The 14,300-nt window shown below is 42.9% G+C and overlaps 1 protein-coding gene across 2 annotated transcripts in view; it reads left to right on the top strand.

Moving 5' to 3' along the window:
* FARS2 (phenylalanyl-tRNA synthetase 2, mitochondrial) overlaps positions 1-7,764 on the top strand; it is a 233,900-nt gene extending 226,136 nt beyond the window's left edge. For both annotated transcript variants that reach the window (XM_048309888.1, XM_048309880.1), the window contains one exon: positions 7,272-7,764. In XM_048309888.1, coding sequence (XP_048165845.1) covers positions 7,272-7,410 — 139 coding nt within the window. In that variant the 3' untranslated portion in view covers positions 7,411-7,764. The remainder of the gene's footprint in view (positions 1-7,271) is intronic.
* Positions 7,765-14,300: the final 6,536 nt, after the last annotated feature.

The following is a 14,300-nucleotide window of genomic DNA, read 5'->3' as shown; positions in this document are numbered from 1 at the left end:
AGTGCTTGTATCCTGTCATAGTGATAACCCTGAAGGAAAAATAGGGGTTTGTACCCTATTCTGAGTCTCACAGGTTTGTTCTGATCTTTGTATGCATGGCTTGCTTTCATTGCTGAAAGGCTCAGCCTTGGGAAGTAGAGAGACTCATTCCATGCATAGTGTTGAATTTATCTGGCATGGTGAGTGCTCTGGGGTTACACTGCTGACAGCAAGGCAAGTCTTGAAGATATTCAGCCTCTAGCCTAGTCTTGAATCTTCCTGGATTTAGAGCAGGATTTTGAACTGAATCACTCGATGGCCTGGTGAGCCCCTAAAAATGGAGGAGGCCCAGTGTGAAGTGAATGCACAAAGTTCACCTTCCAAGAGGGACAATTCTCAGTCACATCCAGCTTTAAATCCACATGAAATGGATTCCTCAGTTGGCATTGATCAAATATGATGGGAATTCTGTCATCTGTGTTTGATAGATGATTTTCCCAAAGAGACAGAGATTGGAGGACAAGCAGTCATCACCAATGCTGGAATCCATCGCCTTGAGAAATGGTTTCATACCTGCTTTACAACCATTGATCATTGCCTTCTTCAAGGAATCAATGACTCACTGTCTTTAAAACAAAAAGAAAAAACACAATCCCAAATCCCAAGGCTTTGTAGGTTTTCTCTGCCCTTCAGTGGCAGCAAAAGTCTGTGTTACAATTAGCTTATGATCCTGTGGGTACTCTAGATTTTTTTTTTTTTAGTATAATGGAGAATGGTACTTTTCTTCTTCACCCTAATGATATTTCACTGCTGCCTGCATGTAATGGATTCCATTACTTCTGATGCTGTGAGACTTAAGAGCTTTTTAATAGGAAGTGCTTGGATTTGAGATGGGTTGTCTGTATCCTTGGCTGGTTACTGAGAGGACTGTTACAGTGCACAAGGGAAATACTCTCTCCGTTTCTTGTATAACTCAGTCTGTTTGTAAGAGTTCCCTCTGCTTGGGAGCTAGCAGAAGAGAGCCCTGCACTGCTCATGGTAGTTCTTTTGTTGGCCTCTGTCAACAAACTGTGGCGATCTGTTGAAATAAGAAAAGGTGTTTATGGGCCAAAGTGCTCAGCCAAAGCAAAACTAACTGCTTGAACTGTTCCATTAAACATTTAATGAGTACCTTTAACAGCCAGGAAACTTTCAAGTGGTGCCTGTGAAAGATTTCTTTCACTATTTATCTATTTGTATCTGTTCCTGCATGCAAGAAATTAGTCGATAGACTTAGGCAGAAAAGGAAAAAAATTATCAAAGCTTTTGAATTAATCCAATATTTTTGAATACTGGACAATGACTTAGATTGTACTTATGGCTATCTAACAGTGTCCAGTGACTGAGAAGCTGAAAAGTTTCCAAGTGCTTTCATTTTTCATCCACTTTTCACTATCTTAACTAGAAGGTGTTATGTCCTTTGCTGTTGTATCCCATGCTATGCTCTTTATCTCTCTCAATAATCTGGCTACTAACAGAATTTTGACTTTTTTTTCTACATGAAGAGAGAAGCTAAAAATGGAATTAATACTAAAGAAAGAATGAAAAGGTCAAGCAGGTTTAAGGTTTGGTGTTTAGATACAGATTTCACCAAGTCCAATTAGAAAAGAGCAAAAAGTCCATTACTGTCTCATTTTTGTGAAATAGAAGAATAATATTTCAGTCCAATCATCAGTCAGTGAACATACATCTCTTTTAAAGTGACCACCAAAAAAATCCACAGTGGTCAAATTAAGTTGACAGTCTCAACATGCATATCTTGACCTGGACTATTTTTTAAGCTGAACCACCCTTCTGCCAGGTGTCAGCTGGAGAAGGTATGCAAGAGAAATGACCATTTCCTACTTTCTGTGGGTTTAAAATAATTGTTTCTTCTGGAGATGAACTAATACTAATGCCTTTCACTGGCATCAAAATCACCTTAAACAAAAACATGTCCCTTTTTAAGAATAGGCTGTGTGTACAATATGCTCTTCCAGAGAGATGAAGTATTAGCATTTGAAAGGACTGATGAGAATGCATATTTGGGAAAGACCTTTGTTCAGAGAATTACTGCTACATTCTATCACCATGGTAATTGAAGTATTTGCCACTGATGGTAAGGTATACAGCACAAGTCTTTTGCCATTTTCCATGATGTGGTTTCTAGCAAAGAGTGCTATTTGTCAATTTAAAATTTATAGTAGGATATTTAGCAGTTGTGCCTACTATCATAGAGATGGATATGGTTTGAAAGCATGAAACAAAAAGAAACAGGTAATTACATCATCTTCTTGCAGTTTAATATTCTTCCCCATTTCCACTTAAAATGTGAACCATTCTCGAACTGCTGGAGCCACAAAGCAAAACCAAAGCTCTGCAGCCTGCATGATTTTGTCAATTAGGATGCTGGTAATATGAAATAGTTTATTCATTTCTTCCCATCATCACTGCTTTCAGGACATTGTTGCAAACAAAACAAGCTTTTCTCTTCCCTGAGGTCATTCCATGCATGTGATCTCTGTGAAGGGTGTTGCAGCCACTGAGTACTCTGTGAAGGTTTATGTAAGGGAATTACTTGATGAATCTTTTGAGGGCATATAGGATACACATTTCCATGGCAGGGACACCCTCGAAGAACCTCATTAACATGAGTCACTTAACAGAGAGAAAATAATCTCAAATGCTTGCACTACTGTGTTGTCTTGGTTTTGAAAGACAGGTGTCTGCTAAGGAAGGCAGAAGCCTCCCTTGAAGTGGCAGATGTAACCCCTTTCCCTTCGAGTTATTATAATTTTGAAATCAAGGGGCTTTTAGGCAAAGATGTGGGAAATAGGAATAACAGTTCTTTGCTATTATATATCTATATGTGTATAACCAGTCAAACAAAACAACAACAACTCTGGCAGTAACAGCAAACAATCACAAACCCAGTGCCAGCCTTCTCGGCTGTCGGGCCCTTTCCCCTCGGGTGCAGTTCCGCTCGCAGCCGGCAGGGGCGCTGGCGGCTCCCGGTGAGCAGGGCAGGTGCGATGGTTCCCCCGCGGCTGCAGGGGGCGCTCCGGAGCGAGCTCGGGGAGCACGCGGCACCGGTGCCCTGGGATCCCGGGAAGGATGGAACAAAGGCTTCACAAACCCCAGACGGCTGGCCCCGGTGTCTGGCTGGAGCTTCGGGAACAGCAGGCTGGAATGGCAGGCTGGAGCAGCAGGCTGGAGCGGCAGGGACAAGCACAAATCCCGGGTGGCAGACACGATGTATCCAAGCGGGGAACCCCCCGGAGGTCTGGGCAGGCAGGGCGAGCACGGCTACAGCGCAGCGAAGGCTCCAATCAGCGGCGGGGCAGGGAAGGTGGGCCGGGGGTCCTGGGATCTTTCTCCGCAGAAAGAAAAAAAAAATGGCCGAACAGAATCAGGCTCCTCTCCCCGAGAACGCCGAGTGCGAACTGACCCCACACCCAGGTGAAACAAAAGAGTAGCCAGGCCCACCCCACCCCCAATGGGCAGCTCTTTTTGTCTTTCCTAAGTACAGCCATTTGTCCCCTAGCAACATGCATATGGGAAAAAATTCCTTTAACAGGAAAAAAACTAGGACTAAACTAAAACCCCAACATGTGTGTGTAGATCTTTCATTTTAAATAGTATTCTGTAGGAAAAGGTGCAGTATAGATATCATGGTGAGTAGTAGTGCTTAGCAAACTGCTCAGCATACAAAAGAGATGGTACTCTTTTTTGCTCTTTCATGCTGTGGGTGATTGTCATCTCTAGTTTTCTGTTCCTCAAAGTAAATCCAGCTCTCTAGAAAAACGTCTGGTTCTGTGTTGTCCTCACCACTTAAGAGCAAGGGTAACCTCCATACAGAACTCTCTGTGCTTCTGTGCTTTATTTAAGGCAGATGGAAAGTAGAACACAGTTAAAAAGTAGGGGGTTTCCCACTCACTGCTGCCCCTTTTATCTCCCTCTTCCAGTACAAGATGGAGAAATTTTCATTCCTGTTGTGGTATTGCATGTGGAAGAGACAAATGCCAATGCCAGGCATTTATTCTTTATGCAACATTTTGGTTACCAAATGACCCTGTGGTTAGTCTTACGTAATGCCTGAGACAAATTCCGTAGAACGTTGAACTGTTTTGCTGTTGGTAGATTCTGGGATCAGCTTTCTAGCCAAGTTGCATTTAAAGCATCCTTCAGTGGTTTTCCATGCAGGGAAAGCTAACACACATGTAATGATTTTTGTTGCCTACCACACCCTTTCATTCTAGCCCAGGTAGCAGGGTGAGGTAGCTTTCATACTGGTTTTATTAGACTAGTGGCAGACTAAGACCCCTTAATTTCTTGTTGTGCTTAGGTATCAGGCTGAAATACCCAAACACATACAGTGACCTTCAGGTGGACCCCATGCAGTGACTCTGACCTTGCAGGGAAGCAGCTTCCTAGCACATGCCGGCAGCTGTGTGCCAATTCCTGAAAATCATGAGGCAAAGCTCTTCCCTCCAAAAATTGTATGAAAGAGCATTAGGCATTGTTTCACTCCAGTGTTTGTCCACAGTCTGTATCCTGTTTCCTCCTGTGGCATCAGAATAAATCCCTGTCTTCCTTCTCCCTTTGAGAAGTGCTTCACTGTATTCACTGTGTTTCATTACCTGAAAGCCGCAGGCTGCTGCAGAGGAGACTTGTGACACTAAGATCAGCTGAAGCCTAATGGGAGAGGAGTCCGCGTGACTGCAACCGCATGGGCTTGTCTGGCGGTGCACTTTAGGTAAATAAAGCCCAGTGTGCTCACTGCTAAGCTTCCAAATTTTTTCCTTTTTTTTTCCTTCTTTTTTTACCCCATGAAGCTGCTGTTGCAGGTTTTGGCCTTAAAATTTTATTTCTCAGGATAGAGAGCCACTGCTTCTGTATCACAAGCCTGCAGCACGACATGCAGCAGAGACTTCATTAGGCATTAGCAGAGCCGTCTTTAAAGTAGGCAAACACTCTTTGGCTCTGCAGAACAAAAGGGAAGCAAGAAACTGAATGAGCAAAGGTATTATTTGCTGACAATAATTGTTTCCAGTTGCAGCTGATGGCAGGGATTAATCGCAGTGTCTTAGTACTTTATTTGGGAGCAGGGGAAGTATTAGGGGAGGGAAGAGCCAATAAATGTTCTTCCCCATCTCCCTTGAAAAGTTAGTAATGGCACTCTGGAAACAATGCTTAAGGCTTGAAACTTGCAGTGTGTCTTTTATTGAAATAGCTTTGAACCCTTATACTCCCTCTTTCCAATTAGGAACAGAGATGCAAATAAACCTGGCTAAAAGGTGGGAGAAAAATGTAGCATATGGTGTAGCATCCATGTTATGTTGGGTTATGTGTAGCCAGCCATGTTGTATTAGTAGTTACAACTTCAATTTTGCCTATAATTAAATCTAGATTAATTACATTTAATACAATTCCCATTTTAGTTCTCTCACACCAATGCTTAACTTCAGGTGCAGCTAGCAGAACTGTTCTCTACAACCTCTACCTTTTCCTGATTTAAATACCTCCTAAAGCTACTGTTTTCCACAACACCCACAAGAAACTATTTGTCCTGGTCTGCCATATTTAATTTGTTATGGAATGAACTACTCACTAGGATGGAGGGAGGGGGGATGCAGAAACACCTAAGTCGGGAGTAATCGTCACTTTCATTTAACCAAGGCCAGTGAAGAAGCAGTGCTGTAGCTACACCTACATTAAGCAAACTTTTGCTTACATCCATTTAACGATGGTAATGAATTTTCCATCATGGGTTATATTCCCAATATTTGCAAAACTTCGGGATTAACCCTGTGACTGTACACCTTCTGAACAGACTTCCAGCTGAAGCAATTTGCAAATGTTTTTGATCAGGTGTATTCCTGTAGCACCTTTAAAAACTGAAATACTACCAGCTCTAAGGATATTTGCCAGCCTTGTTTTGAAAATTGTTTCTGCTGAGCTCCGATGCATTATCTCTCTCTCTTACTCAAATTTCTTACTGGCAACACAGCATCTGACCAAATCTTTGCTATTCTATTTACTTGCTTCCCCCAGGTTTGTCCTCTTGGCTGCTTTGAAGAGGTGGAGCAGAGCAGAGCAACACCATCCCCACAGTTACACCTCCCCCTCTTTTCTTAAAGATCACTTTTCTGAAGCATTTAACCTGCACACAGGGAAAGCTTATGGCTGGCTTTTAGCAGTTAACTGCAGTCAGCTTAACATTTTATGAAATGCAGTTTGCCCTTTCAGGTTCCAGCCAGATTTAACTTGCTTTATCTTCAGAGCACACAAAAAAGGAGGAATGCTTTAATTAGAAGAAGCCTTTTTTTTGTAAACTGCCAGTGGGAGCAGGGCAAACTTCCCACCTTTATTAGGTGGGACAAAATTGGTGTCAAACAGCTATTCTGAGGTAAAAATTACCTGTCCCTGTTTCTAGTAGGATTTAAGGCTGAAATTAGTATCTTGAGAGTTATGTTTGTGGATGAACACATCTAACCTTAGATTTAATCAAGCAGTGATAAACATAAACGTGGTTCTAACATGAAACAATTTTCAGGGGAGAGATGACCCAAAGCTTGCTGACTGCCTTTGTGTGCCATTAAATGTAGAGTTCTGCCAGTCTGGGAGCTTCTTCTGCCTGGTACTCTCTGGTTTCCCATTATTTTTCCCCTCAGATTTTCTCTCTATTACAGAAGTGGGTGTTCACCTTTGAAAGAAGAAGCTGTGTGGGCTCCATTCAAAACTAGAAAGGATGCCACAACTGCCATTTAAATTCAGTAACACAGGCACTGCAATTACAGAGATGCCCTTGCAAGAACTAGGTGCTCCTGCCTGCTTTCAATGGAGAGCGAGAAGATTTTTTTCACTTTTACTCAATGGTTTGTCCTGATTTTTCATTAACTTGTCTTTGCCTAGCCAGCAATTCTTAAATACTTTTTCCCCCCCATCATTCCCTGTTCTTCTTTGTCTCTTACTTTCCATAGCACAGGGTAAGAAGCCCTCCTCCTGGGGTTGTTTGCTCTGGTAAGAAGCTACCACACCACAATACCATTTGAGGTACAAGGTGGACTTCAGCAAAGTCCTCTGCCAGAATTAAAATTCAGCTCAGTCCCGCCTCTCCGAACTGTATATTTTAGCATTAAGGTGATTTTCAAGCAGCAGGAGCAAAATTAGACCGCAAATAAAAATGATCCAGAGAGTAAGTGTTTGGCCTCATGTATTTGCATTTGTAGGCACATGTATTTATGAGTCCTCTTTTGGTTTGTGTTTTGTAGGACGAAGAAGGTCAGCCACTGCTACCGGATCATTTACCGGCACCCGGAGAGGACGCTAACGCAGGATGAGGTGCATCGCATCCACCAAGCTATTGAGGAGTCAGCAGTTCGGGAGCTTGGGGTGGAGGGCAGGTTTTAGAACGCTGCTCTGGAGCCCCAAGGACAGTTGCTTTCTTCTTTCTTTTTTTTCTCTTTTTTTTATTTCTTTTTTTTTCTTCTATTTTTGGGGATGGTTTTAGGTCACAAGTAGAGAGAGGGGTTTTGTGACTGAACATAGAAAGCGACTGATAAATGGGCAATGGTAAAACTGGCAGGTAATAAACATTACTACTGAGAAATCATTGACGAAGCGCTGGTGCTTTATTTTAAGAAATGGGGGAACAGCAGTAATGTAAGATTTCCCTCCTGTTACGATAAGAAATACACTGCCTGGTGGTTTTCTGTGTTGTTAATTGGTCCCTGGGTTCCATTAAACTGTAAATACTTGGCATTATTTCTGTGTTGACAGGATCTTCTGTCCGTGTAACAAGTGAAGCAAATCAGAGACATGGGTTAGCTCAGGGAAGAAAAACCCATCCTGCCCCCCACCCAGCTTTCTTTTTATAAATAAGAAATATCAGATTTTGCTTCAAGAAACCTTCCAAGAAGTACATCTTGTGAAGTTTGGCTCTCTTACCTTCAGAGCCCATGGGTGTTGTGTTCATCAGAAAAGGAGCCAGTGTGGCTTGGGCCAGGCTTGGCTGTCTTCAAATGCTGGGTCATTGGCAAGTTTTTCCTGTTAGATCCCCTTGCTCCCACAGAGCTGAGCAGAGCTTAGTGAGGTGCTCCAAGCTGTGCTGCCTTCACCAGGGGAGAAGCTCCCTTGTCTGACTTCTCTTTGCATAGACACCAGTGCAAGTCTCCTCCCCTGTCACCATCAAAGTATTGATATCACCTAGGGCAGGATGGCAGTAAATAGAAACTCTTCCCTACAATGCCCTGAAAAGCAGCTGCCTTGATCTCTCACAGTATCTTGCCTTCTGGCAGCAGTGTCTGCTCAGAAATTTGACCTTTAAGGCAAGAAAGCAAACTAAAATGGGATCTTCTGCTGTTTGAAGTGCCAGTTGCTTTACAGGATGCTTGCCTTTTTCATTGCAGGTTATAATAAATAAATTCTGGCAGTGGTATGATGCTAGGGCCTGTAGAAGTGTTCAAATGATCTGATAAACACTTGATTGAGCCATTGCAGATGCTGATACGGAATATGGGACCGGTTTTGGCTTGTGATGGTATTTCATACAGTCTTGCAGGTCACATCTGGTTGCTGTGCAGGCAACATTCCCTCCTTCAGGGAAGAAGGCGGTAAAAATGCTGCAACAAACAGCATCTAACACTGATTTATACCTTATCAAGAAACATCTGTGCAGCAGGCTTGTACTCAACCGTAAGAAGACAGTTACTATTGCAGATGTGACAGAAGCAGAGTGCTCATTTTAATTTCATTACTCAACATATTTAGCTGTGTAAACAACTCCTAATCTAAATCACTGTTGTGTTATCCAAATAACTTGATTATGAAAACAATATGCTAGACTTTCTACAAGGTAAAAAGAATGGGTGCCATTTAGGCACCAAAAAAACCTACTTGGTTATTTTTAAACCATCGTCTACTAAGATCCATAAATACAGCCTAGCCCACTTGATGTTTCTCAGTCCCCTTCGTCCTTCACCTTTTCAGAATTCTCAGTGAGGACCTGAGGAGGAGGAGGACTTTCCTGAACTTCACTGAGCAGTAATTGTTCCAAGACAAGGCCTGATTGATGCTGCCACATGGGGCACTAGATTATGTGGATCTTAATTGATGGAATTGCCTGTGGAGAGAGTATGTAACCTGTGTGCTGTATGAAAGAACAAAGTCTCTTGGGAAAACAGGAGAATATCTGTGGTGAAGTAAGTCACAAGATTTCCCTTTTAATTTATTAATTAGCAAGGCTTCCTTTTTCTGCTCCCCAAATCCTTCAGTTCTTCTCTGATTCTGATCAGTCAGTTTTGGGGACATAGAAATCTGGGAAAAGCAAGGAGAAAATTGGACATTGAGCCTTTTTCACTGCAGCCACAGGACATCCTGTCTGGCTTTGCAAGGCCGTTTGGATGTTCTAGGCTCAGCCCATATCCAGTCACTAACATCAGCTGTGTTTGACTCAATGTTTTTAGAGCTCTTTTCCAAGCTAAACAATTCTATGATTCTCTGTCTGGACTGCACTCCAGTGAGCATGGGCTTCCTGCAACGGCCAGGTCTTGGTGGAGTAGTGTTATCCTTTGAAACAGAAAGGTTAATCTCACAGGCTAGTAGGATAAGGGGGAAATTCAAAGCTTTCCCTGAAGATGACCTGACACCAAGGGATCATCTTCTGGGGTTTGAATTTTCATAGGAGCAACTTTCAGGCAAAAACATGAACCATTAAGATTAAAAAACCAAATAGCCTCTTCAGAAGCAAGTGTGATTCAACCATATGAAGGCCTGTAAAATCATATGGGCTGGCTGTGAGCAGAATATAAATACTTGGATTTAGATTAGGTACGCCTTTCTCAAATATGTTCTAGGATTAATCTACTCCAAAGACCCATTGTCGTGGCAGAGATTCACCACAAGTAGCAAAGCAGACCTCAGATCAAAAGGCATCAGTGTTGTGCTTTTATGCTGCTGTCCTTTGGAAAATATGGTTTCCCCTTCAAAGCCTGACATTAATTTTTACTGAGGAAATTTGCTATGGACAGCAGTAGACTCTCAAGTCATATGATCCCTTGTGGGTGCCAACAGAGAGCTCGTAAGAATCCCAAGGTTGTAAAAGCCATGATTTATTTTACTGCTGGTCAGAGACACAGGATGCCAACAGGACCTCAGAGACTGGATTGATCCTGGTGGGAGTGTGACTGAGGAAGGTCCTTGGGACAGTCACTGACCAACTCTGTCAAAGGAAAGGCTACCCACTGCTGTCACTTAGCTTTTCTCAAGACATATTTAGCACACAGGTAGATGAACTGGCTTGAAGACCAAGGACAACGTCGCTGCCAAGGTAAGATCCCTTGCTGGTCTCTGCTACCCTATAGTCTGTCTCATGAATATTCCCCAACCTTGGATGAGCTACAAGTATAGTAAAGGGGGATGAGTTCACAAATATCAAAGTGATACCATGCCATGTGGAAATATTAAGGGGAGCAGCATTTGAGTAATTAATGGGTATGCTGACTGACTACTGACAGGCACAATGCACTGCTTCTTGTTTTTCTTGGCTACTTCTGTGTGTGTTTTTGTGTGCCTCTGGGTTTTATATCAACATCCTTTAATACAAGAGAAAAAACTCAATTGTAGCAAAAGAAGCTACAGGAGTACTGGCTGGAGATTTGTGTGACTGAACAGTATGTACTGTTTAAATGTTCTAAATGCTGGTTTTGTTCCTACTGTGATTCTGTGATTCTTGAAAGACTAAAGATTTAGCTTTAACACTCAGTTTGGGATCTTCCCAGTAAACTGGTAGCAGATTTACAGTGCACTTAGTCTTACCTGGTTCTGATGTTCTTGTTAAAGGTGCTACAATGAAAGGTGGTGTGATCTAGATAGGCAGGAAATGGCTCTGTGTTTTTACCCTTGAGACTGCAGTCACCTCTGCCATGGTATTGCCAGCCATGGTCAAACAGTTGCACAAATCTGAAATCAGTTTTCTACTGAGAATCCAAACTATGTTAGTAAATCACTGGTGGTCATTTCCCTTCCATTGAGAATGCTAACTGCTGTCCCTTCTGCAACTGGTGGCTGTACTGCAGCACTGAATTTGCTGTCTCCTTACTCTGCACCTGTATTGGATTTCTCAACTACTGACAAATTGGTCTCAGTCCTTGAATAATTCAGGGATTAGCTTTGTTTTGAAAAAAAAAAATGAAAACCAAAAAAAGCTGTGGGCTTTTTGTGTGTTTGGTAGTTTTTGTCTGAGTGATTGGTGCATTTCAACTGCCCCAGGGAAACTCGCAGTCAAGACAGGAATCTTTGGTGGTTCATTGAAGTAAACACAGGGAGTCTTCCCTGAAAAGCAGAATTATGTCTGTCTCATTGAGTTCATATTTGGGCAAAACTAAAGAACCTTGTCTTCACTGTGGGTTGACTGAAGGTTCACTGGAGCTCATTGGTTAAGCCAAGGTCAGAAAGCACTCTGTGTTGCCACTACCACCCCAAACACACACAGAAGCAGTTTTATGCACAAGGACATTCTGTCAGATTCAGTGTGAGCATATAAAATGATTGTGCTGGGTATTTGAGGCTTGCTAGTTGGTATTGCTGAACTATCTCCATCCAAATTGTTACCATCTGGGAGAGAAAATGGGTTTGTACTTCAGCTCTGAAATAAGTAGCCATATTTTTAAAGCTCAGAGCTCTCTTCAGCTACTGTCTGCTGTGTGTCTTTGCTCAGAGATGTCTGTTTCTGTAAAACAGATTTGCTTTCTGTGTAGAACAGGCCATATTGACTAATTACACACCTCCTGATCAAATTTTAAGATACATGAACATTGTCTCTGAAGGGCAACCAAAACTGAAGCAGTCTTGTGAGATCCTTGAACAGATTTGTAGGGGACACAAGAAACCAGTCTTTGGTATTTATTACTTGCTTTAAATGTTGGTACAATTGCATCAGACTTTTAAGCTGAGTATCTCAGAGGAGACAATTGCAGTTCAACACAGAGCATGGACATATGCTGGGTAAAGGCACTGACTTCTCCAGAATGTGTTGTATAAGGTTTGATCATCATTAACATCTGATGCACTCAAATGTTTGGCAGTTTTCGTGCTTTTGTCAGATGGCCTCTGTTATTCTATTTATGCCCACTGTTAACTGAGTAGAGTCTGGTTTAATCTGCCTTTTTTACTTGGACTTCTGACATGACCTTGCTTTCTCTTTTCAGTTTTGCTTACTTTCTCATACAGTTCTTGCTGCTGAAATTTGGTATAACTTTGGTGAAGAAACAGTGCCAGGCTGCAGGCAGGGAGATTTATTATGCCACAGCCTAAAGCCCGTGCTCCCGCACCGCGTTACTGCAGGGACTCTCTGTGCTCACCCTCTGGATGCAGGTGATTAACATGCGGTCCAGGGAACTGCGCCTCTGCCTCCTCAGTAATTTGCTGGGCAGCACTGCAGTCATCCGGAGCAGCTGCCACTTAAATGGGCAGTAGATTGTTCTCTTTTTATTTTAGTGTCTGCAGCTTCCCCGTGTGCCACAGCCAGACGCGCTGTGTTGGTGTTTGCTGCAGCAAAGCATCAATTAGCTGCATCTCACCATGTGCTGCCTGTGCAGCCATTTTTCAGCAGAATCGCTGCATGCATGTAAATGGTTACTCCCATCTCCATCCACAGATGGGAGGCACATCGAGGCCAGGGGTCAGGATTAAAAACTTACTAGACCCCAACAGGTATGATTAACTGCTTGTGGGATTTCAACAATGTCTGTGCAGGATGGAAAGTCCAAACTTGAGGCATCTGTCCAAATGTTTAGTCACTTGAAACATTTTGTAACCCGGTACTCAGTAGCCGTGGTGACACTGGTGTCATTCTCGGGAGGGGAGCAGGTTTAGGGAGCGATCACAGGGTAGCTGAGAAGCAAGGCACTCATGTCCTGGGCTCAAAGTGCTGAACTATCCTCCTCACCACCATGCTCCAGGAAGGCACGGATGTGATTTTGGCTGCCTGCCTTTGCATAGACACATAGTAAATAATTAACATGCACACCCAGGCTTTTTGGTCATCAGTTATTGCTGTAACTGATGATTAATTCAAGGAATTATTGATTCTCATGCCAAATCTTTACTCACAGGTGGTAGAGAAACTAATGATCATTCATAGGGTCATTATTGACAGATCTCAGTATAGGAAGTGAGTAAAATGTGTGGGAATGGAAGTGTAGGTCCGTAGGTTCGTTTGTGCCTCCCAGATCATGAGGGGAATGATTGACAAACTCAAGTCAAAAGTCTTAACCCGTACCCCCGCCAAGGCCCCTCTTGTTGGGTTTCACATACTTGCTGGGGCTTTCAGGAGGAACAGAGCCATCTGGGATCACCAAACAGCTCTCCAGAGATGTCTGCCCAGTGTCCACCAGGAAGCTCTTGCCTGGACACTGGAGACTCTGAGCACACGTCATGCCTTCCACAGCAACATGGTTGGAGCCTGATTGCCTTAAAACTCCTGTCCTATGCTCACAGTACACATAAGCCTACCTCCCTGGGCCCTGCCCCAAAGCACTTCCTTTCTTTGACAATCTCCTAAATTCTGGTTAATCTCCCTCCCATGACTCCTGACCTCAGCTCTTCTCCCCTTTCTACCACAGTGCCCCAGTCACTACCCCCTGCCTTGCCAGAAGCTTGCTCAGAACGTTTTCACGCTGGGGCCAAGAAAAACAGATCAATGCTCCCCGAGTATGTGTGTTAATGCTTGGGTGTCTCTTCTCAGCTGCTGTTTTTTCCAAAGCTTGCCAGAACATCATGCCTCAGAGACCCTCACTTGAAGTCCAGCATGGATGCATTTGGATTCAAAAGTCAGTGAAGGTGACTGGCAGTGGAAGCCTGAACATCCATCTCCATTGCACACAGCCTTGCTTCCTTGAGCAAGGAGACAGAAAAATAGCAGGGCTGCAAGGAAGGCATAATAAGATGTATCCTGACTGAAAGTTCAGGTGTATTAGTAAGAACATGATGCCCAGCATGGTCCCTTGCATGTACTTCCAGAAAATGATTGCAAATATATTTTTGATAAATAATAACAGCAGCCTTCTCTGTATGTTTACAAGCTGCTGTTATTGTGCTATATAGCCTGCATCACTTTTCTTTCCACTTGCTAGAAACAGAGAAATTTTAATTTGATTGAGAATTAAATTATTTCCTGATGTTTCTGGTCTTGCAGCATTACTTCTTATGTTTGAACAAGGAGGTCAGCCCAGCATTGCTAAGATTTTCAGAACCTTACCAAACTATGTTATTTGTTTGTCACGCACATATGAAATCAGAGT

The sequence above is a fragment of the Corvus hawaiiensis genome, chromosome 1, assembly GCF_020740725.1.
Source record: "Corvus hawaiiensis isolate bCorHaw1 chromosome 1, bCorHaw1.pri.cur, whole genome shotgun sequence".
NCBI lineage: Eukaryota > Metazoa > Chordata > Aves > Passeriformes > Corvidae > Corvus > Corvus hawaiiensis.
The sequence above is the reverse complement of the archived record's forward strand: the minus strand, read 5'-3'. Positions and strand labels throughout refer to the sequence as shown.